The sequence below is a fragment of the Vidua macroura genome, chromosome 3 (genome assembly GCF_024509145.1).
Source record: "Vidua macroura isolate BioBank_ID:100142 chromosome 3, ASM2450914v1, whole genome shotgun sequence".
Lineage (NCBI taxonomy): Eukaryota > Metazoa > Chordata > Aves > Passeriformes > Viduidae > Vidua > Vidua macroura.
In genome coordinates this window covers 65,594,891-65,618,670 of record NC_071573.1, presented here as the reverse complement: position 1 = coordinate 65,618,670, position 23,780 = coordinate 65,594,891, and the positions used below count along the sequence as shown (strand labels likewise).

General features: G+C 38.1%; 1 protein-coding gene across 1 annotated transcript in view; it reads right to left on the bottom strand.

Moving 5' to 3' along the window:
* Positions 1–11,048: 11,048 nt before the first annotated feature.
* MAN1A1 (mannosidase alpha class 1A member 1) overlaps positions 11,049–23,780 on the bottom strand; it is a 138,187-nt gene continuing 125,455 nt past the window's right edge. The window contains exons 9-12 of the mRNA XM_053973272.1: positions 21,557–21,776; positions 20,591–20,763; positions 15,206–15,321; positions 11,049–14,560 (exon numbers count right to left, since the gene is read on the bottom strand). Of these exons, the coding sequence (XP_053829247.1) occupies positions 14,434–14,560; positions 15,206–15,321; positions 20,591–20,763; positions 21,557–21,776 (636 nt within the window). The 3' untranslated portion in view covers positions 11,049–14,433. The remainder of the gene's footprint in view (positions 14,561–15,205; positions 15,322–20,590; positions 20,764–21,556; positions 21,777–23,780) is intronic.

The following is a 23,780-nucleotide window of genomic DNA, read 5'->3' as shown; positions in this document are numbered from 1 at the left end:
AACAGTGGGCCACTTTTAGAAATGCTTTTGTCCTCATTCATTTTGTTTAGCACTTCAACATTTTGCTTAGATGAGATATTATGTCTTGCTTTTACATCTGTTGGTTTACTTAATCTTGTCTTGCTGGGCTCTTCTGGCTAATCAGGAAACGTATCACAATCTGTTTATTTGTGCAGATGAAATAATTTAATGTCTGCTAATTTCAGGAGAGGCTATTTCAATTCTGAATTGTCTCCAGAAGTCTTAAGTAGCTTACTGGGAAAAAGAACCAATGTTTATGACTATTTTGTACTTGTCATAATTTTAGATCAGAACAATGTAAAAGAATATTCCTGAGCTGAAGATATAATGTGCCTTTTTTCAGCAGACATGATATCTGAGTTTAAAACACTAGAGGAGAACATCTTCCACCTCAACTCTCTTTGGATGTCAGCTCTCTAGATCTATTAAAAAAAACATTAAAAATCCTTGAAAGGACAAAGGTCAGCTCTGAACAGGCTAATTTATATATAAAATAGAAAATGGTATTAGACAAGTCAAGACCTGATTGATAGAACTCACAGCACATATTTTCATTGGAACTTCATCTTTGTGAAAAGAATCTGAAATATTACTGAGAGACCATTTCTAGTTACACCTTTAAACAGTAATTTGATAATCTCATGCAGCTGTGCTAACATTATTGCCAGAACCTTATGCAGTTTTTTGCTGACCTCACATTTCTTAATAAGTACACTCTGATCCTCACAAATCAGACAAGAAGTTGAAAGAAATATTTGCAATGACCCATTTTCTGCAAATAAAATACTGTCTGTATTGTCCTCCCTATGAGCCATTGTTTTAGAAAAGCTTTGTCTGCCAGAAACTGATGAGGGGTGTGTGAGAGGTGTCTCCAAAACTTACCCAAGCTGTAAATTGTATATGATGACACACATTTCTTTGCCCTTCCATTTCTGCAGGGAAAGGTCAGACAAAGTGGAAAAGCCCCTGATTTTGGGTAGGTCTGCTTTGTAACAGTTTGTTAGCAGTAACGTTGCCCTGACTTGAAAGGTGAGGTCCTCCACCTGGGGCAAAGCATTTTTGGGACGGAAAGGGGTGTGAGTGACACAGTGACAGGCTGTGATGTGATTGTGAGGCCAGGCAGGTAGGTGAATGTGTAAAGCAGCTGTCTGTGTTTCTTTGCTGCAAATAAGTTTAGTTTTTAGATAGGTTCACTTTGTGCTGGGAGCCAGAGCAGTTCCCTAGAATTTAGAGAAGTCATTTGAGCCAAGTTCAGGAAGACTCAATAATTGTGCCCTTAGGTTCTGAAGAGCAAGAAATGTTTTGAAATAATTATTCCCAGTGGAAGCTGTAATGAGGTTAGGTTAGACACGACGAATAATTCTAATTCCTTACTGTGTAATGACACAATTTAAAATAGCATTTCAGGCCTCCGAGGTAACTGAGTTAGATCAGTAATCTCCTGCTCTGATAGAAACTCTTCTACTCATTCCTCAGTGTTGTCTCTTTTTGTGACTGACTGAACATAGGCTTTCTGGGTTTCAGTACAGCAATCTGACTATCTTATTTATTAATAATATTGAAACCATATTAATTAAGCAATAAAATGCTCCAGATTACTTGTTGTTAGGATTATTTACATACTATGTGTGTTAAAGGGGGAGGAGGAGAAATTAGTATCTTTATCCTGAGAGGTGACTAAAGGCTAGAGGAAACAATTCCAAGCTTTTTATAGCCTGGAATATAGAGCCTATATAGTCTCCCTGTGACTGTACATATAGACAAGATGCTTATTTGAGGGCAAGGTAGAATACAGTTTTCAGTACAAATATTTTGGTTGTGGCAGAAAAACAACATCCTTGAAAATGATTCGGGGGAGGGAAGATCATTTTGAGCAGCTGTATCCAAGGTTAGACAGAATAACTGCTGCACCTTATCATATTGTCACCCTGGTGGCTGAAATTTTTTTTTCTTACCAATGAAGTCTCCTTCCTCCAAGGAGTCTCTGAAGGGAAATCAATAAAATAGCATTCTCTTGCAAGAGAAAAGATGTGTATAAACTTTTCAACAGAGAAAATAACAGTTTGTCCACAGCAGCGATGAAGTCTATGCTCTTAACTAACATGATATACATGTAGGGCTCCCAGCAGGACTGAGCCTTCCTCATATAAACTGCTTTTTGTTTTTTTTTTTTTTATCTGTCTTCTGTCCTCTCAAGCATCATTCTGCCGCTGCTGGTCATGGACACTGAGCCCAGGCCATGAGAGACTTTAGGTTCCACCTGCCTCTCTCAGCTGTACTTACTCAGGCATCAGTTTCTCACTGCTCTGCAGGGACTGGCTGGTACATCAGATTAGGAAGCCTAAATCTGTGAAGAAAAGCTCAGGTGGTAATGGTTCATCCTTCTCCAAAGGAAAACAATTAAGAAGTAGTGAAGGCACCTGGAGCACAGATGCAGTTGTCTCAGTAAATTACACAGGTGTGAGGGCCCGTGTTTGTTAGCTGCTTGGGAGATCTGCAGTGTGCCTTAAATGTGAATCCAGCTTCAACACAAGCAGAGTTTATTTCTTTCCTTCTGGAAAAGATTGTGGAACCATCTCTGCTAAACTTGAAGGCAGGGCAAGGATTATAAAGTGAGCTCTTTTAATGTGAAGAAAGAAAATTACTTTCCTATTGCCTCTGTTACCTGAAGTATTCAGGCAAGTACCTGTTGATGAACTCCCTCCTTGCTTTCCTGCTTGTAATTTCTGTTTGTTAAGTTTGTTTGTACAGGCAGAATTCATCTGTGTCCTGCACACCAGGCAGGCCTGGCCAGCCAGGAAAGTCAGTGATGTGACCTCTGTTGTGCTACCTGAGAGGCAAACCCAGTGCCCCTCCTTGGGCTCTGTAGTTTGCTGCCAAGGTCGCATATCAGTTATATGGCAGCGCGAAGTGTGGCACAGCTTCTGCTTGGGAAAGCAACGTGTTCCTTGGCAGGCTCCCCAGAAGTCTCATCTAGATTTGTATCTTTGTCCTCACTGTACTAATCACCTTGTGGTTAGTGCAGATGCCTGGCTTAGTCTCCTTAGCAGGGTCAGAGAGGGGAAATTTCAGATCTCCTTATTCCCTTGTTTGCCTTGGTTTTCTCAGCTTCACAAGGGAGATAACAGCAACCCTAAGACAGCCAAATATTTGCTTGTATAAGTACATATCTTAATTAGCAGAGTCCTTTGAAAAATTGACTGTGGCAAGTGTTCCAACAGCAAAGAGGAATCCTTCATGCTATAAAAAGCCTGGAATTGTTTCCTCTAGCCTTTAGTCACCTCTCAGGATGGAGATACTAATTTCTCCTCCTCCCCCTTTAACACGCATAGTATGTAAATAATCCTAACAACAAGCCGTCTGGAGCATTTTATTGCTTAATTAATATGGTTTCAATATTCTGAATAAATAAGATCACATTCAGATTGTGAGTATAGTAAAGTTAAGGGGATATGATCCAAGAAGGAGTTTCAAATCCCTTTGCATCTGTTCCTCTATTTTGGTTGATTAATTTTATGTCCTAAATTAAATTATTCTTATGAATTTGTTTCCTCTGATGTTCTGCCCTCCTCCCCCCATTTTTTCGTCATCTGTCTGCTCAACACCTTTCCTGCTCTTTCACACAGGGAAATAAAAGCCACTTGACAGCCCAACTGGCTGAGCAGGTCTGTGCTGTTCCTCTCCATCCCTTGTGGGGCTGCTGAATGTGATGGTTTTGGAAAGCTCTGGACTTATTAGTCTCTGTTTTCAGATGAATGCGGGCTTTCCAACTGGCATTCATTGTTACTTTGATCCAGGTTTTAATTGAAAACTTGGGAATTCTAAATCCATTGAACTGTAGTAGACTTACTTTTTAGTAAAAGATCCTTTTCTTCCCCTCTTACCTGCCCTTAAATGAAACTCAAAAAAAAAGCCAAACAACTCCCAGGGCTTTGCTTATTTCTGTTTAGAGAAGGAGAAAATATTGTTAAGTATTCACCTTCTTTATATGGTTCTTACACGGATTTTTTTAAAGTTTTGGCTACAGAAACCCTGATGTGACTATAGTTTCCAAGCTATCAAAGAAGGTCAAAAACAGCCTGAAAAAGTCACAAGACTGGGGAAACAAAAATCCCCTCATAGGCATAAGAGATGCTTATTTGGAAATTACGACTTCATTTTCATTTTATTAAAGTATAAGCTGTCAATGGAGGGAGCCTCCTCAGGCTAGGAGAAGGACCTGGCACATTTTGGGCATTCCCACAAGGGAAAAATAACTTGGTTGCAGGTATAGATGCGAAGGAGCTACTTATTCTCTTTGGCTTAAAGAAGAGTCTTTGCTCAAAGGTTCTTCCTTACAGACCTGACCTTGCACAGCTCAACCTGCTAATTTCCCTTGCTGCTGCCTCCAAAATACTGCAGCTCCTGCTGGAGTGCAGCTGCCTCCCCACCCCTGCCTGATATCCCTCTTGCTGAGAGCAGCTAGCAGTGCTGCCGTGAGTTACTGATGTCTGACTGTGTGGTTCCTATTTTTCCTAAAGTGAGCAGCTCCATATTCCCAACTGATTTACCACCACCACCACATTTGATGGGATCAAAAGCTGTCATAAATCCCCTCTCCTTTTTCTTAGTGTTGTATTTTTATGGTGTGTGATTGTTAGTGGAACTGGAGCATTTTATCTCTGGTAAAAAATTGTCTGAAATTTTTTCAGCCTGAGAGGATAGAAAGCCCTTGGAGAGGTACAAACCCGCATGGCCAGACTAAATCACCATTGAGAAATGGATTATGGTTAGAAATCTCATGTTTTTTCCAGGAGTGTTGTCAGGTCATGACCATTTACCTGCTGCCCTGTCTCATTGTGCATAGTGGAAGATGAAGGTATCTCCTGGTATCCCTTTGAGTATATCTTTGCACCAATTTATTTATGGTTATTCTTGCACTCTTGTGTGGCAGACTCCTGATTGCACCCAACTGCTTGTGGAGCAATCTGAATGGAGTGTGCCTTGTCCTCCTTCCCTCACAGGGAATGCAAAGAAAGGATGCAGGAGGCCAGACCACACGTCTGCTCCCACATGTTGAGGGACGTGTGCTGTGCTTGCTGCTTCACGGTGCTGTCTCTTTGAGTCTGACTCCTGAAACCTTTTCCCATTTAAGGCATATTAGCCATAGTCTCTCCACTTCTAATTTTTAAAAAATTTTTTGCTTGCTTTTACTACTTACACTTGTCTCTTCTCCAGCAGTAAAAGAAACAGCAACTTAATGCAAAGTAAATCATACCTGATTTATGCTTGTATAAACAGCATGTATCTCTTCATATACAGGTAAACGGAATTATAAAGACATTTGTGAATAAAATTTTGAGAAATGAGAGAGTTCACTAGTAACTCATTTACAGCGACAGTTGATGAATAGAGGTAATTTAGTCTCATAAAAGTAAAATTGGCTCATGTCTTACATGGGGATGGGAAGAAGATTATTGTTTAGCAGCTGGAAAGCTGAGTGGAGCTGAGAATTGGCAGCTGTGCTGAGGGGGTTTGACTGCCTGGCTCTGTAACCTCGGGTGAGTCATTTAGTGTGCGTGGTGTACATGCTGCCTCCTGTAAATACAGATCTAATTCTTGGCTAGTTTGTAGAGGGATTTGCTCTCCCCAAGTGAGGCACCAGAAAATAGGACTCTGGTGTGGTGCTGATCTATTGCTATGTTTGAATAAGAGCATTTCCTCCTCTCCTTCTCCTGTGGCTGATATATTTGTTCCAAGTGTATTGCAGTCTTCACATCTTTCCTGGGGACAGAGTGGAAAGTAATCTTGAAAGAAAAGCAAACATCCTTTGGTTTTAAAGTTATATAGTAATGAAAAGATTAGGGCCTGTGGGAGTAGGCATTATGAGACTCAGATGAAGTACATCATCTTCTAAGGCACCTACCTTGTTGGACAAATAAGCTGGACTGAAGGCATGTCAATACTTGGGAATGAAATGAAATTAAATGTGCTTGGGAATTTCCTTCCAGGACTGTTACCAGTGAAAGTGTTGTGAAAATCCCCAAGTTAAAGGAGGGTCAGGGCTCTGCTCTGTGGTGTGGGCAGCTCCCTCTCAATGTTTAGAGATTGCCTGAAATGAGAGACTTGGGCAAAGATGAGGTGGATGTAAAAAAAAAAAAAAAAAAAAAAAAAAAAAAAAAAAAAAAAAAAAAAAAAAAAAGCATGAAAAGAGGTAAAGATGTTGCATTGATAACTTTGGAGAACCTTGGAACCTTGTTCTGCCACTGTGAGGAAGGACAGTCGTGGTGGTGTGTGGGAGCAAGAGAGTAGTTCTGGATTGGCTCTGAGATGGTCTTTGGTTTTCAAAGGTTCGAGTAGGTGCTTTATAAAAATCTATGGGACTAGCAAGAATGCATTGGTTCTGCAATGTGGGTAATGCTTGTTTATTGGTGTCAATGGATTAAATCCCACAAAATGTCCATTTTTGCCTAACCTGGTCACTTTCAGCAATTTTAGGCTCTTAAGAAAGCTAAGCAAGGAGACTGGCTCATTTTTACTGGTGTTTTGTTTCCTAAGATGTGTTTGCATCAGTCTTTTTGAAGCTGGGCTATTATAATGGGAAATGGAGTTGCTAAACCTTACATTATCAGTAATTAATATAATGATTATGTTTCTCTTTTCATTTTTGTGGGCTTTCTGGTTCCTCTGAGTGGTGATGATGTGCAGGCTGCCCTTTCTTAATGAATTTTTTACGCATTATGGCTGGTAACTGGAGACAGAAAAATACTTTGTGCCTCTTTATAACATTCCCCTAAATTACTCTGAAGATGCTGCTGTGTCACTACTATCACATATAGTACTTTTGGTACTTCTGGGCTTTTAATCAGCTCATCAGGCTGCAGATCTGCAAATGTTGTTTACAACAAACTGGGGCTCTCGGCTAAACACTACAAACAGCTTCAGGCTAGGACTTTCTGAAGTCCCCAGTGATCACTCGAGCAGGAGTGCCAATTCTTATGCTTTGCAGCCTGGGCTGGGATTTGCCACCAGGATTTTAAAAAAAGTCAATTCAAATATAGGAAGCTGTACAAATGCTTGAGGTCTGGGTAGGCAGGGAAGAGCTGTGTGAGTTCAGGGAAATCTCCATTTCTCCTAACCTTTAAAGGTCTGTGTGCATCTCTTGGTGATTTACTTGAAGAATGCCTCTAGATTCCCACCTCCAAATGAAAGGATAAATCCAGTGAGGAGTTCAAGTGAATGTGAAGAAGCTAAGGACAGAGAGTTAATAACCCAAGAAAGGAAAGCTATGCACAAATAATTGCAACTTTTCCTGGTGTTGTGGTTTAACCCCAGGCAGCCGCTCCCTCATTCCCCCACCAGCAGGATCGGGGAGAGAACTGGAAGAGTGAAAGCCAGAAAACTCCTGGGTTGAGATAAAGACACTTTAACAGAGAAAGCAAAAGCTGTGCACACAAGCAAAGCAAAATGAAGAATTAATTCACTGCTTCCCATGGGCAGACAGATGTTCAGCCATCCAGCAGCCTCCTGTGCCATGGGGAAGCACAGAGATGCATTGATACACCATGATGAGGGAGGGGAATTTTGGAGTTGTGAGAGGACAGGAGACCATCTTGCATTGCAGGGTAATATATGGGTAATGTTTTTTAAATATTTTTGTTTCTGGTTGTTGTAAATGTTTTCAATGACTGATTTCAATGTGTGATTTTCAAAGTCAGTGCCCTTGCAGATGCAGAACAGGCACACTACAGCTTCCCTCTATAGCATGTCTGCTCTGTAAGCCCCAGTCCTTGAAAGGAAATGCCATTTTTCAATTCTTGGCTTGTCTGAAGATGATGCTTTTGAGGTGCCCAGCTTGTGATTCATGCACATTATCTCTGATTCCTTCTCCTCCTCCATTCTGAAGTACCTTACTGTTCTCATGGGTCATCTTGCCTGATGCAGCAGTTCCTGTTTATAAGTTATGTCATTGTCTCTTTGCCATCTTCCTTTCAACCCAGTGCTTTCAGTGACCCATTTTGCCTTACTCTTTTCACTGCTGATCTCCCTATGCCCTTTTCATGTTTGAATAATTGCCCAGTGACTTAGATTTACCTTATCTCCCATTGTAAAAATTTTCAGGAAGAGAATGTGTCTACATAACTTTACCTTTATGGAGTAGAAATGGTTGTTATTAATAATGCATACCAAAATGGCCTCTTATTTGACAAGTGTACTTCTATTTTAACATTTAATATTTATGTCATGTTTGCAAGTAGTTGTCAGCATATTTCATAAAATTAATGGAGTCTCACAAAATGGGAACTCGCTACTGTGTCTGGCTGTATAAAGTTTTTGCTGAGAAATGGAAAGAGGCTGCAGGATTTTGTATGCAAAATATGAAAGCCAAAGATTTGGCTTTGTGTGTATTTGGCAGCCAGTGTTGGAAACAGAGTGATATATGTGATATATTAAAACATTTTAGAATGATAGAGAAAAGAAAGCTTCAAATTTTGTTGAAGCTATTCAAGTTAAGACATGCACACTTTCATTAAAGAAGCCAAGCAACAGCTGAATTGAAGCCACTGATTTGTTTTCACTGGGAAAAACAGCTCTGACTGATAAGAAGATGGAGAGTTTGCTTAGTGAGAATAAATTAATACATGATGTTTATTGTCTAAACCATATTTGAGAAACAGATAATCTGTAGGATATTAAAAAATAAAAGAAAGAAAATATAAACATAGCATGCCTGCTACCTTTTCCTCAAGTGCTCCTTAGGCTGCATCCACTCCACAAGTCTCCATGTAAAATTCTATGGAATTGTTTTCTCTGAGTGAAAAAATGACTTCACTAAAATGAACAATTTTGCCACTTACTTAAATGGAGCTGGTTCGCTTGCTGTACAAGTTATTTTTAGAAAGAAAAAATGTTCATTGATGCAAGAAATTTCTCTGTTAGCCCATTTTTGGTGACAGAATGGATATTAAGGTGGAAGATTGCCCAAGCAGGTTTCAGCAATGACCATCCAATTAATGCTTTATTGGAAAATATTAATATACTTCAATGTGGCACTGTTACCTCCTCATTTTTTGCTTTGGAAGAGAAAGAAGTGAGAATTTAGATACTGAGAACTATATTACAATCTATCAAATCCTATGGCAGAACTGGATAGTTATAAGGTTTGCTTAGATCTGTAAATATATCTTAGTATAAAACACAAATAGAGTCTGCATGTTCTCTCACTTTTTTAGTGAGAAATGTTCAGGTTTGAGATTAAAGTAAGACGTGGACAATAGTATTTTTTCTGGGCAAGATTGTTACAGTACATTAAAAGCACACTGCCAATTTTTTTAATTAACTTTTTTTTTTTTAAATAACTTTTATTAACTTGAGGTGCTCAAGACTAATTATAGCTCTGACCTACTTTGATGATGTGAAAGCAACACACAACTGGAATGAAGGCATAAAATATTAATAATGAGAGGGGTCCTTTAAAATGTCAGCACAAGAATGGTAGAAGGTAAACAACCTTCCACAACTTGGCCACAAAGTGTGCACAGAGTTTGGAGAGTACGTGAAAGTTTTAGAGGAGCTTCCAGTGGGAGGGTTTATTATGGTGAGTTTACATGGTGAGTGAGAGTTGATGCAGACAGAGAAGGAGGCATCTGAGACATGAGAGTCACGAGGGTGCTGGCTTTGGAATAATGCTGCATGCTAACAGCCTGCTGGGCTCCAGCTGGATTCTGATGTGGGACTTGTTCCATTCACCATTCAGTGCGTGTATGAATGCATAAACCCAGGGGAGAACAAAACCCTGTGGTTTACCTCTTGCAGTATTCAGAGCAGAACTCTTGAGCCTCAGTGACCATTTCCTGGGTTTGACGGTTTGCTTTTCAATGTGTAACCTCTCCTCCTGCATTTGAGATCAACAAGGACTGACTAATCCCAAGATTAAGGCAGATCAGATGAGGGCCTATTTCCATAGCAGATGCTGCCATGTGAGTGCTGAGTTCCTCTTGTGATAGAGCAAGGCCATAGGACAATGCAAATGGGGCAAATCCTCTTTGTCTTGACTAATTGTCAACTAAGTTCTAGTTCCCTTTTCCCCTGCAGAAAACAAACCACACCAAGCATCCAATTAAGGAGACTAAATTGGTTGAAATTCTAACCCAGGCTTGCATTTACATCTCTTCTGAATCCCAGTCTGCAGGAAGGTTTGCATTAGTTCATGTCTGCCTTGTTGAGTAGCAGTTTGTCTAGTCCTGAGTAGCAGTTTGTCTAGTCCTGGGGCCAGCTGCAGGAGGGCACTGTCTGCTGACTGCCCCAAAGACTTCACTGTGTAGCTGAAACTGCTGCAAAAAAATCTCAGAGCTACCCTCAAAAATGATTTAAGCAAGTCTAATGAGTAGGTCTTTTGACAGAAATTGATACTACTGAGACTGTTCTGTAAAACCACTGCAGTTTATTTCAGTATCATCTTGGGAGGAGGCTTTCTACCAAACAGAGAAAGCAAGGTTATCCAGGAGGTGTAGCTGTTATTTCAATATTTAGATTGGAAATCTTAACGTCCTTCTGAAACAAAATAGTTACAGTTCCTATGACAACTGTTTCCCTCTCCTCTGGAGCATGGGCTAACGACAGGATTTCATTACATGGTCATGTAACACTGGGCACTGTGACAGCCTTGTCATCTCTACTGCACTGTTTGCTCCTAACCGGCATTTAGCTTTGCCCACTTGTGTTGTGCAGAGCATGAATTGTAGTGACTGACCTTCACTGTGCTTATTGCCTGCCACCTCCCACTTTCCAGCTTCTCTCTTTTCATTAGCAGGCTCATTTTCTACCAAAATACATTTGGTATGCTGAATTTTATTGACAAAAATTCCTAGAAACTTATTTCAGTGGTAGAAATTCTATACACTGACATTAATTAAGAACAGCATCTTAACAGGTACAAAGAGTACTGACAAAAATTTGTGAGTACAGCAGCTAAACCAGAATATGCAGCAGATTCCTATACTTACTTCTGCAGCACATGTAAAAAAAACTATAACCAGTTGAACAGATATATTAAAAGACTTTATTCACAATAGAGAAATTTTTACAAATATAAGTTCTTAAAAATTAAGCATCTTGATCTGTTATGTATTCCATAATTTCAGTTTATATAAAGATGAAAAGACTAAATGGAATATGTACAAATCAAACCAATTTAAATACATGATAGAAATGGATATGTATGAAGTTACCATAGAAACAGTGAGCCATTGAGCATTGCAAAAATCTGTGTATAACCAACACATATGCAATATTTATCTCACAAACAATCAAAAAAATTTTTGTCCCTGTGAAACAATGTTGGTACCATTTAAAGGGATCTACCTCTTGGGACTCAACATATGTTGATTTAAATGCATTCTTATGCTACAAAGAAATGGAAGAAGTGTGGGCAGTATGTTTATGCAAAGATAATGTGTCCATGTCACTGTCTTCTCCCCCCTGCCACCCCCTCCCCCCAACAATAAGCAATTTCTTTTGCTCTTACGAATGACTGGGAGCACAAAGTCACCATCACTAGCCACTTCCATGAAGTTAGTTACGTGAATGGGAATTAAAATGCATGTTATCTTACTGATCTAACAAGCAGTGGACTATTTGAAAATGATTGCTCTAACTTTGGTGCTTTGCGGTTATTTAAAAAAAAATTGATATATTCTCAGTTTATGAAAAGTTTTTTTCTTACAGCTGGCAGATCTACATGTTGTACAATCTTTTCGTCTACTTACATTACTTTACAAAAAGTACAGTATAGTGCAGTTTGTACATACAACCTGAATACCAATACCACATCAAATTTGTGCTCTTTCAAATCATCCTAACTCCCACGCTAAGAAAAATTCATGTGAAATGTCTGTTTTACAAGGAAACAACCATGACTCTTATATTTAAGCACATAAGACCCAATGCACATAGAGCTGTGTGACTGAAGCCTGCTTTTGAAATGTGGAGAAGACCTGTCTGTTTCTCTACTGTTCCCTTCAGCTTGCTAAGTACCAGCAACATCACTACAGACAGCTGGGGGAAGTAAACCTTGGTTAAGAAAACCACTTAGAAAGTGGCTTAGAAAACAGACTTCTCAAAGACTGTTTCTGTCTGAATAGTTATTTAACTGAGATGAGGTGTAAAGCAGCACATGCATGTGGGGGGCAGTAGCAGCAGGTGACCCAGTAAACATAACTAAGAAAAAAGTAATTACTGTTACATGTTAAAAAGAGAGGAAATATTTTGCTTTTATTCCACAGCTATGGTGGTTCAGGGGATGGAAAAAAAATCTTCCTTATAAATACCATTTATAAAGAAATACAGTGAAGTATAGTCCTCCAATGGTACAAATTCTGGAAAATCAAAAGCAGCAGAATTTCTGGTTTTCAACGGAGGAGAGAGTCAAGACCTCATCCTAGCTTGGTTGGGTTCAGAAATCTGCTGTGACATAAGAGAATCCATACTTTTAAAAAGAAAATAATAATATAAAAAAACAGTGGAGCAAAAAGTTTTGAGCTGCTGTGGCTGGCTCTGTGTAAGCAGGCTTTACCTGCACATCCATTTCTATCCATTCTCACAGTGCTGGGTGGCCCAGCTCACCAGGGTGCCCCAATAACTCCTGTGTAGCAATGCCCTGCTCTGTCAAGCCCGTGCTGGAGCATCAGTGGATCCTTGCCTTGCCCCCCACACCAATGTCTTTGGCAGCTTGTGTGGCACATGCCATCTCCTCTGTCAGCAGGGGAGGCAACAGGCAGCGCTGTCTTTACAGACTTGAGGGCAAACTCTATGGGTCAGCTTCCAGCTGCTATATATGAAAGTGTAATTAGTTATTTTTGACTGCTACCTAAGAAAACCTCCACTGCAGACCTGTATCAGCATAGGAAAAACGTACTTTAAAGCCTAAACGAATGTGTTCCCTCAGCTGTGATTAGCAATGCTGGACATGTAAGCTATCCTACTAAATACCATTCAAGAATGTTACTGTTCAGAACCAGATTTGTTTCACTGCAGTCCAGTCAATGAATAATGTTCTTTCTCAGAACATTTCCTACCTGAAATGTATGGAAGTCATCCCATCACTAAATGAAAACACAGGTAGACTTAAAAATCATGTAAACCGCTTGAAACCACGTAGAAACAGGAATTAATAGTGCCTCATTTCTTTTTCCCTTTGGTGATGCCACAGAGCAAAACATTTTTGGCAAAGCTGTTACCTTTCTTAGTAAGTCAGGCCTCTACTCTAAGGAATATTTTTTAAGCACATTGCATTTCTGTTACTTAAGACGAGATAGTGTTGTCAGAAACTTTTAGCTCAATGCAGGATAACTTCCTCTCTGAATGACTTATCTTCTTTTGAGGAGACAGGTTTTCTTCAATGCATCTGAACATCCACCTTTATTCATACAGATACATCTAATTGCTTTGTGACAATTAACCATCAAGTCTGGTGTCAAGTCTGGACCTACCTAAATCTTTGCAAAAGTAACAGAAAAACAAACAAATTGTATCTGATATAATTCTAAGCTTCCAGGAAAATGTCATTGAGTGGTTTTCTTTTTGCCAACCAACCAAATGAAAGCTACTGGACTAAATATATAAAGAAGGTTAATAGTCCCTTTCCTAATATGAAATGACTACCTTATTTTACTCCATAGTAGCTTGACTAAAGACATAAGAATAACACCACCTAGAAAAGGGAGGAAACAATTTATTCTATTACAATATTCTAATCAAAACCTGAAAAACTAAGGTCTGCTAACTAATGTGCTTAAATCCATAGAAACTAGATTACTCTAACTTCAACTTATACTGCAGTTTCAGAGTTGTGTCTGCATGAGATGAAAATACCCCTAGGTAGACTTCATTTACAATGAAATACATCAGATACTCCAGCAAGTAATGATAGACCCGCATAAGAAGAGGCTGTCACAGTCACAAGATTTGTCCTGGATGACACATAAAACAAACTAATATAGAACATTAAAAAAAAAAAAAAAGAAAAAGAAAAAGCTCTTTATACTTAATTCAATATGGCTTTTTGCAACATGGCAAAATATTACAGCTTAAAGCATACATCTCCTCACAGAGGAGAGAAGAATTTTGCAGTCAAATTAAAAGCATAACAGGAGACAAGTAACATGCAGACTTTCTGCTTTTTTGGCCAAAATGACACTGCAGCCTAACAGAATCTGGGAAGATACCCTATTTCACTTCTAGGAAGGTATTAATCTGAATTAGAGGATTAAGGTTTTATCATAATTAATTGGGTACATTCATAAAAATTTACTGTTAAAGAAATCAGACTGCAAAACACTTGATTAAAAAATTTAACTTAGGAATTTAAAACCAAATCATGTGCCCAAGTCCTGGAAACGTAAGGATTGAAACAAAATATAAATTAATCTTCATCTATTTCTCATTTTCTTCTTTATTTCCATCATCTTTGTGAAGAACAGGGAGAGGATGAGCTTCTGTGTTGAAGACCCAGTGTTCAAATGGAAGAAGATCATCTTCAGAAAACAGCAAATACAAGTACCTGGCAAGAAAAAAAAAGCAGGAAATAAGACCACATCAGGGAAGTGATTTTCAGGAAAACACATAATAATTCATATTTAATTTACTTTAGTGTAAAAATTCCTGTTGAGATGGCATGACTGATTTTTTCTTGCACAGCAAAAAAACCCCCAGAACTGAAGAGATCAAGACAAAACTTTAATCTCATTAAAAATTTAGGAGATGATGATAGATAACAAAAGCTTTTGGTTTTTTCTCTTAAGAGGCCCTGCAAGCTTTCCAAGGAAGTTGTTTTTTCTTCTTTTACTAAAGTTTTAGAATTAAAAGTATGCAATATAAGCCTGTTAAGTTCTCTGTCTAGTCAATTTGTTTCATTAGCGCTGGCATATATAATAAGATCTTATCAAAGATAGGAGATGCAATGTCTCAAAAACTATCAAGTACCTTTATCAGAAGTAAAGATAATTTGCAGAAATCAGGGAATTTAGTTTGTTGACACAGATCGGAAAAAAAAAAGGCAATTTTCCTTCCTGTCACCTAAGAAAAGCTCTGCTATTTCACTCAGATTTTGTTATGTGAGAGTGTCAAGGGTACTAATGAGAAATACTTATCTGTAAAGGTGATAAACAGAACTACACATTAATGAAAGTCAACTTCCTTAACTTACTTGAGTGTCTCTGAAAGGAAGAAACTTTGCTGCACATCATCATGGCTTTCATGATTGTTATAAACATCTCTAATGCCAGAATAGCCGCCGTCTACTCTGCAGTGTTTTTCCAGGGCCTGAAGCAGGGAAGAGAACACCCAAATCAGTGGGATTAACAAAATGAATAATATGTCAGTTTTTCTGTTTGACAATAAAACTAGCAAAAAACAATTGCCACAATTCTTTTGATAAAGAGATGAAAACTTGGTAAATGTCTAGATAGAAAACTCTTTAAAAAAAGACACAGACATGCCAGTCTAATTTCATATTCAGGAAGAGAAGCAAAATAATAAATGAATAAAAAGTGAACACAAAGCAGCTTTCAGAAGGAAAGATGTATGGGTATAAGGATTTAAAGACATATGGATTTTCACTTATATTCTTTTTACTCTTTTTAATAGGAGTAACAATAGCCTTTCTCTCGCAATCTCGCAGCCTTTGGAAATTGTGTTACCTATATCTTTTCTGGTCATATTTTGGTACTTAAAATTGTGACATAATTGAACACCATACTAAAGATCAGTCTTTTCCTTACCTCCTGCAAATCCCTTCAAAAAAAAGGAAAGGCAACTCTCCATTTTCTCTGTAAGTTGTATGGCTTCTCCTTGCAATTATTTAATTTTTCAATGGGAAACCACTGATACTGGGCTATGACTGAATTTCTCTTGTGCAGAAGTCATATTTTTCTTTGCTACCTCTCTGAAAAAGCTTTGTCTGTTACACAGGAGTAGACAGAAAGCCAAGACTTAACATAATTTAGCTGTAACAATAACAATGTGTTTTTCTCTAGCTGATTTCCAAATTCTTTATTCAGTTAAAAGGTGTAAAACAGATGACTGATTCCTATTTCACAATGAAATTTATTTTCTGCCCACATGAATGTCCTGTATTTATGAAGGAGAAAAAAGATCTGATGAAGAGTATACATAAAAGGGCAAAAAATATTCTGGATTTGTAGAAGGTATATACAGTGAGACTAATAAACTTTGTTGCTTTTCTTTATCTTAGGTGTTTGCAATAGAAAGGTGGTACCTTTATGCCTATATATGAGCCATAACTTATATACTGCCATCCAATACTTTATTTGAATATTGGTTATCTTATCACTACTATATTTAAAAATATGAATGAATAGGTTTTTTTTCCTAATAATTTATGTATTTAACAAGGCCACAAGTATTCTTACTCTATTAATTTTTCTTATTCTCTTTTAAGACAACTCTCTGGTATCAGACAGTATAAGGAAGGAATAAAGAGAATTTAAGATGATTATATTTAAAACAACTCATTATTCAAAACCAAATTCAGAAAATGCTACTTAACTCTAAATAACTTCTCGCAATGAAAATGATAGTAAGAATTGTGGATGGCTGCATTCACTCAGGACCACCCTACTGTAAAATAAGGTGTTTTCGGTGGAGATTTTTCTGAAAGGTATTGGAACAACAACTTTCAGGCAGGAATACCTGGGGCTTTTTCCCCCTTGAAGAGAGAGCCAGGAGATAACTGGTTCCTCCCTTTCTGAAGTTGCTACAAATATCACTGAAGTGAGTACAGGATGTGTAGATTTTATTTAGGGAAAGATGCTGCATTTCAAAACACACAAGCTAAAAAGCAAGGCAGAGGATATATCTAAACTAGGCAGAATAAGTATTTTCTGAAGACAGATGGGACTAAGAGTCACTAATAATTACTGAAGTATTCATCACCTTCCCCTGCTCTAAAGACTCTTTAAGATCTGTGTTTTGCTGTGAGTAGATATCCTAAACGTCCTTGATTTTGCTGGAGTCCCTGTAGCTGTGTGCACACATTTGGCTTGCATGTCAGGCTCTCCTTAGTTTTCACCAGAGAGTAAGCTGCCTATCGTATATTTAAAAGGGATTTTTCTCCAGAAGAGATCCTTTGAAATATAACAGCCTATTTGTCTTTTCTTATGTGTCTTTAGGTTCTTTAATTTTGCTGGACACATTTACTAAATGACAAATATACTTAAGTTTAAAGAAGTCATTTCCTCTGGCTGGTATTCCTTCCCTCTTGTCTACTTCAACCTGCAACAAATTCAAAATTCTGCATCTGTGTCTGGATTTTCAATGTCAAACAAAAGATGATGTTTTTCAAGGCACAGCAGAAGCAGAACTTGAAGGATAAGGCTACTATGCAAGGAAATATCTTCATTCTAAACAGGGAGAGGTAAAATAAAAGTAAATTACATTTACCATTTATATGCTCTAATGTACTTAAGAGCATTCTTTGTATGGGGGAAGTTGGTGGTATCTGCTTGATGCAAATATGAAGCATCTCATCCCTCAAAGCTACTTTCCACATAACTAAAGGAACAGGACATCCACCTGCAGGATTAGTAGTATAAAAATGCTCTAGGTTGTCAACCATCCTGGCAGAGATGGGCTTTTGTGCCCTTTCCTGCAGTTTGAGAGTACTGTGATGTTCACAGTGGTAGGGGTAGTGGGGGGCAGGAAGAAACAATCAAACACATTTTAAATAATTAGCTCTCAGAAAATGAGGGCGGCTAGGATCAGTTATGATACAGTAATGGAAAACATCAAGCACAGTGAAAACTGGCTGACAGTCTCAAACTATCATAAAGGGAAAAACAAAGGAAGTGCTAAAAATTTAAAATATGTGCCACATTTATAATGCAGAGAGAGAAGCTTTCATGAGCTAAGCTGATAAAACCTTTCTGACTCAGTAAGAGTGGATATTGCTGGTGGTCATAACTGCATTTTCTCCAGCTGTTGAAGTACGTACAAAATTATCTTGGACTCAAAGCAGCAAAGCAAATTCACAAAGAAAAAATGGGGGGGCTATAGCATATTTTTAGTCTATAAAGTTAGAGAAAGACTTAAGAGACTTGTCAGAGAGTTTAGAAGACATTACTCTAAAACAGCCTCCTTTTCTACTACAAAGGCACTGGGAAAAAAACCTAATGAGTTCTTATTGTCAGAGTAATGAGTTGAAAGTGGACATGAAACACGTGAAGAACAACTTTTTTTGGACAAAACCCAAATGGTCTGATCATTCGTTTCCACTTTTTTCTTGTTTCAATCTCAGGTTCCCCTTTGTGCAACAGGTACTGGTAATTAAACCAATGACCCTCAGTGGTTGGGGGCTTCCCCGAGTACAGAATGGGTCAAGTGCTCTTTGGGGCAACATTAAGGAGCAAGAGGGAACAGAATTTATGTATGACATAGTTATGGTAAACTAGCATGATATGTGCTGTAACAAAGAAATACTGTACAAGGTAGAGCTGTATGGCTATAAACACCAAGAGAGGACAGGAAGAAAAAAGATTTTTAAACCTACAACTGCCTGCATAAGTTCTGGAAAGCTGTAGGATTTGTATTTGTGAAACACCCAGCTGCACATTAGGACAGTGGAAGATGGGCCCTGGGCAGAAAGGGACCAGCTGCATCTCCCCCACACAGGCTGTGTTAGAGCCAGATTGAGAATAACCACAAGAATGTTAAACAAGGGACACGTGGGAGCGAGAAGGATGCAAACAAGTGTACCAACTTGAAAGAAACACAAACAAATGAACCAAATGGGTAAAAAATAATAATAAGGAAAACATTTCAATTGTTTGTAACAATGTTATCAGTGTGGGCAGTAACAATGAGTCAGGAAAAACATCTCCTGGAGAAGGAACAGTTGGCATTGCTGAAGCCTGATGGGATGACTTCCACAAAGAGCCATTGTAAATCTGCCAATTATAATCAGCCTGGGAAGATTCCAGTAGTAAAATGTGTGCCTATGGGTGGTGTTAGCAAAGAAGAAAGTAAGGGAACAGCCTTCTAAATTAGAGGTTTTAAAACCCAAATTGCTTTGGATTTAGTAATTCAGAAGCATATTGTTTCAGGGCCCCCCAGAGCCAGCACCTGAGGGAGGCAAATACAATGCCCTAAATAACTACTCTCTACCTAGCTGAATACAGTGCTCAGTGCAAGTATGGAACAATTGTGAATATTCAGGCAAGAAGTTTGAGAGCATAAGCATAGTTAATACCACTATTCTTTTTTGGAAATCAGATTTTGCCTTAAATTTAATTCCTGGAGGATATCTAATTACCAGACTTGAAATAACCTTTTTTTCTACAATGCTCAACAGGATTTGCACAACATTTCTGATATGATCAGTATCTACAGTGAATACTGAATACATTTACAGATCTTGGTTGCTGTTGGGAGTTGGGTTTATGGGGTCATAACCCAGTAATAGCTCTCTAGCAGAGTCCCTTATGGATGAGAAACTGTAGGACACAAGTCTACATGTCCTACCCTTGGAGTAGAGCAACCTTCTATAACTAGTGGTGTAAGCCCCTCCAAGAAGGTTGTAATCATACACTTCTACAAGCAAAAGGTGTTGGGTAAACTGACAAACAGGATATTTTTGAAATCCTGGAAAGAAATACCTTTGTACAAGAGAGGTCACTGTGAACAAAATACTGCAGAGAGTTTTGATTTTTTTTTCATTTTTCTTAAGTACACAGAGCCAGAAAAATAATGTTCTTCAGCTTGCTGTATTTCCTATGAGATGTCAGCTAATTTAGCAAGGGCAGTATCACTGTGAGGAGGACAGAAGTGAACTCCAGAGAAGTGTAATAAGGACCCATACCTGGAGGATGAAACATGGTAAACCTAAAAGGCTCTCAACCTTAAGAGTAAGAGTGATTAACTGCTGAAATAAGGGAAACAATGGATTTGGCAAGCCCATTCTTTGCAGTGCAGACTAGCTGCCCTTTTGGAAGGCTTGTGCTAGACAAACACAAATAGCTAGGTTCAGCATGACTGCTTGAAGCTCAAAGACCAGTGGGACAAAAAAATTCAAATCTAGATGAGATTGTTGTCATTTAGGAAGTTTTATGCTTCTTGAAAGTAACATGGTTTTGTTTGGTACTATCTAGTCCTTCATCCTGGCCTTTGTCACCTTAATTAAAATCACCTTCATACTATTACTGAAAATACATTTCATAAAACTTATTTCCACATCCAAGGCCCAAATCTGACACATGTATGCACTTTCCAGTCACATGCAGCAACACTCAACATCTTGGACAGTACATCCAAAATGTGACCCCCAATCCTGGAAGTATTTAAGAAGGAAAAATCACAAGGTACTTTTCTATTATACAATATCAGCAGTTCTTGGTTTTGTCAAAATGTCATCTATTTGGCAAATGAATTTGCCAAATGAAATGAAATCTGAATTGATATCCCTGATTTAAAATAAATCTTCAGCTTCCAACTGCTGAACAGTGTCCAGGTATCGTTCAATAGCTCACTTAACAATATTACTAGGACTTAACAACAAAAAAGTCCAATAGAGCATTACCTCAACAGCTTCCCATCCCCACTCCCTGTACTTTGGGTCGTGAGTGAGGCGCCACATGTACATGTAGGTCTCTATGACTTCTGGTCGTAGGATGTAGTATTTTTCATTTTGTCTTGTAGCAATGGCCTCAACACCACCATCAAATCTGAAGGCTTCTGGTCCCAGTTTCATTCCTAGCCAGTAAAAAAGCACAGACTAAAATAAAGGCATTAAAAAAGGTTTCAAATTATGTAACCAAATCGAACTCCACAAATTACCAAATCAAGCTACGCTTTTACATGGCACAAAGCCAGCTTACCCAAAACGATGTAATTTATGAAAGATACTGCAGCTCCTCCTTTTTTTAATATTTTATAAATAATTTGGAGTAGGAGAGAGCTGTTCTTCACCAATGCCTTAAATGGCAGTTACAGTTTGAACAGCGATGCTAACATTTGCATTCTGGAAGACTTCATGTAACTAGCAACAAGTGAAATTTTACCTAAAAGATGAGGATATTTACTTTTCTATATCAAACAGGAAAATACACTCTGGGACCTAAAATGCTGCAAGGGTTATTTCTTTGTGCAATTCTATTGTTTGCAGAACTATTCTATTGTATCAACAGAACTGAGTGTAAAAATATTCTTTTGTGCATAAAACGTAAGTAATACCTATATTGATGCATAAATGAACAGAGTCCCACTCTTACTTGTATTCAGCTATACAGAAAGAAGCTTGTTAATTACTGTTATGTAACTGTCACGTCAATTACTACAGCAAGGAGATATGCTTCAGGTACACAGAAATTATTTATAAAACAGAGCAGCCATTTTAAAAGTTACTCTTAAAGCAAGGCAGCATTTGCTCAGAAGGGATGAACGCTTCTCACTGTGCTACAACTTTCATTCAGCTTTATGCAAAAACACCAGTGGCTGCCTTTGTGAAGGCAAGCCGTGCAGCCTAACTCTGCAACATGGTACTCACGCGTACGGTCGTAGGATTCATGGCAAGTCCTGGCAATTTCAGCACCCAGCTCGATGTGATGGCCTGTCTTGTCACTGGGGGCTCCGTCTGCTCCCAGAGCAAACATGCCTCCAGCAAAACAAGTGAGGTGTCCCATCTTGTGTTCCAGCAATCCGCCCTTCCACTCGGCGATGTACGTCAGGCCCCCGCTTGACTTTCGGATGAGGTGGGTCTCTATAGCCTGCAGAAGGACATGATGTCAAACCAAAGGCCCATTTGGTAAAGTGCAAAGGACAAAGCTGTCTTGTATGTTTGGTTGTTTTAGCTCTCTATTGCCTTTGCTCATAAAGTGCAATAGATAATAGGAGCCAGCATAACTTCAAAGTGCAGCCAAACCAAGGCAAATGAACATACTTCAGTAACGATGACTAATTTTGCTTCGACTTCAAGCAATTTACAGGGTGTGTTTTATAAAAATGTTGGAAAGACCTACAAAATACACTTCAAATTTTGAAGTATTTTATTTTTTCCCCTTTTACATTGAGCAGTTTCAGGTAATTTAGATTTTAATAGCAATTTAACTTTCAATAGTTATTAGCGATCACTTCAGCTTCTGTATTTCTCATTTTACTTCTGACTTAAAGGAGGTGGCTATTGATATAATTTAATGTGAATTATATGCAGTCATAACTCATATTCAAAACACACAGCTCAGTGTGTGGAGTGAATGATGTTAGGCCTCTGAGTCTAGATAGCATTCCTGAAGTCCAGTGGGTTTCCCCTCCCCTCCCAAACAGAAATCCTCCACTTATCTATCAAGAGCAGGGTCTCACTGAGATCTCTGGAAAAAAACCCTAAGCAGAATAAAAATACACAAATCTAGAGGGAACTGGACGTTGATGTTAGCAATGTATGGTCACAAATTACAAAATCCAGGAAGGCAACCTGCCTTCCTGGGAGGAACAGAATTAAAACAACAGAGGAGATGCAGAAGAGCAAATTAATTAGAAGCCCACAAAGAAAGTAAGATATTACTCTTAAAAAAAAGTGATGGAGAGGAGATAACTCTGTCATACATTCAGCTATCCATTAGTGCTCTGGTTGTTCCGTTGAAATCATAAGATCCAGAAACAGTATTCAACATGCATTATACAAGAGAAAAACCATTAAAAAATATCACTACAGACAACTATTAACAAAAAAGCCAGGATTTAAAAAAAAGTTTTCTAAAGAGAAAGTAGTGATTGTAGTTCTCCCCATTTAAGCATTTGTAAAAGTTGTTCCTATAAGCATGAAAAATCCTAAATTAGAAGCATCAGCAGAATAATTGCAGCTTTTACATACTGTTTTTTTTTTTTTCTGCCAAGAACATGACATTGAAAACTATACTTTGTTTTTCAGTAATATTAGTGCAAAACACTTAGGATGTTTTCTGCCCAGATCCAGAGCCACTATTAGCTCAGAAAATTCCTCTACCCCTTGTTCCACCTTGATTGCATACTTTTACTACTAGGTACCTACTGGAAAACATACCTAAATTTTAAAGCAGAAGTAGATAATGAAAATTCCTGTGCTTTAAACAAATTCTGCTTTAAAAAAAATCCTGCAAAATTTAATTTATAAAAAGAGGAATTAGATGTGAAAGGGGAAAGGTGAAAAAACACACAATAATTTTGCAGGAAATAGCTTTCAGACCTATTTGGGCATTCTAACAACAACCTAGAACCAAGTTGAGAAAGGAAAAAGTTTAATGACATTTCATTTAACCTTTCAGCATGGTACCTCCCATCTTACTAAAACAGCAGTTCTAAAAAATAGGCAATAACTCTACTGGTCACTTAGCTGTTGGGTCAGAATTTTATTTAAAAAGTAAGCAACTATAAAAATAGATTGATAACTAAATCTACCTATGTTGCTCTTTTTTTTTTTTTTGAAGTAATGATTGAAAACTAGAATGAAGTATTACTGTAACTGACTGACATAACAGCAATGATGCACTTTTGAACTATATTGACTAGACCAGAGTTGACTCTTGTAGTATAAAAATGGATTTTGTGATACCAATTAGTGTTGGTAAGTTTTTTCCTCTCTTTTGGCTCAAGATTATAGTTCACGCTGAAAAAGGATGACTTCCAAGAGTTTTAAAATTATTCTAACAAACTGGTGTTAAAAAACTAACAAATTGATGTTGATTGATACCAAGAATGTCACAAAATAAAAATATATTTCCAATTTAAGTATTCAT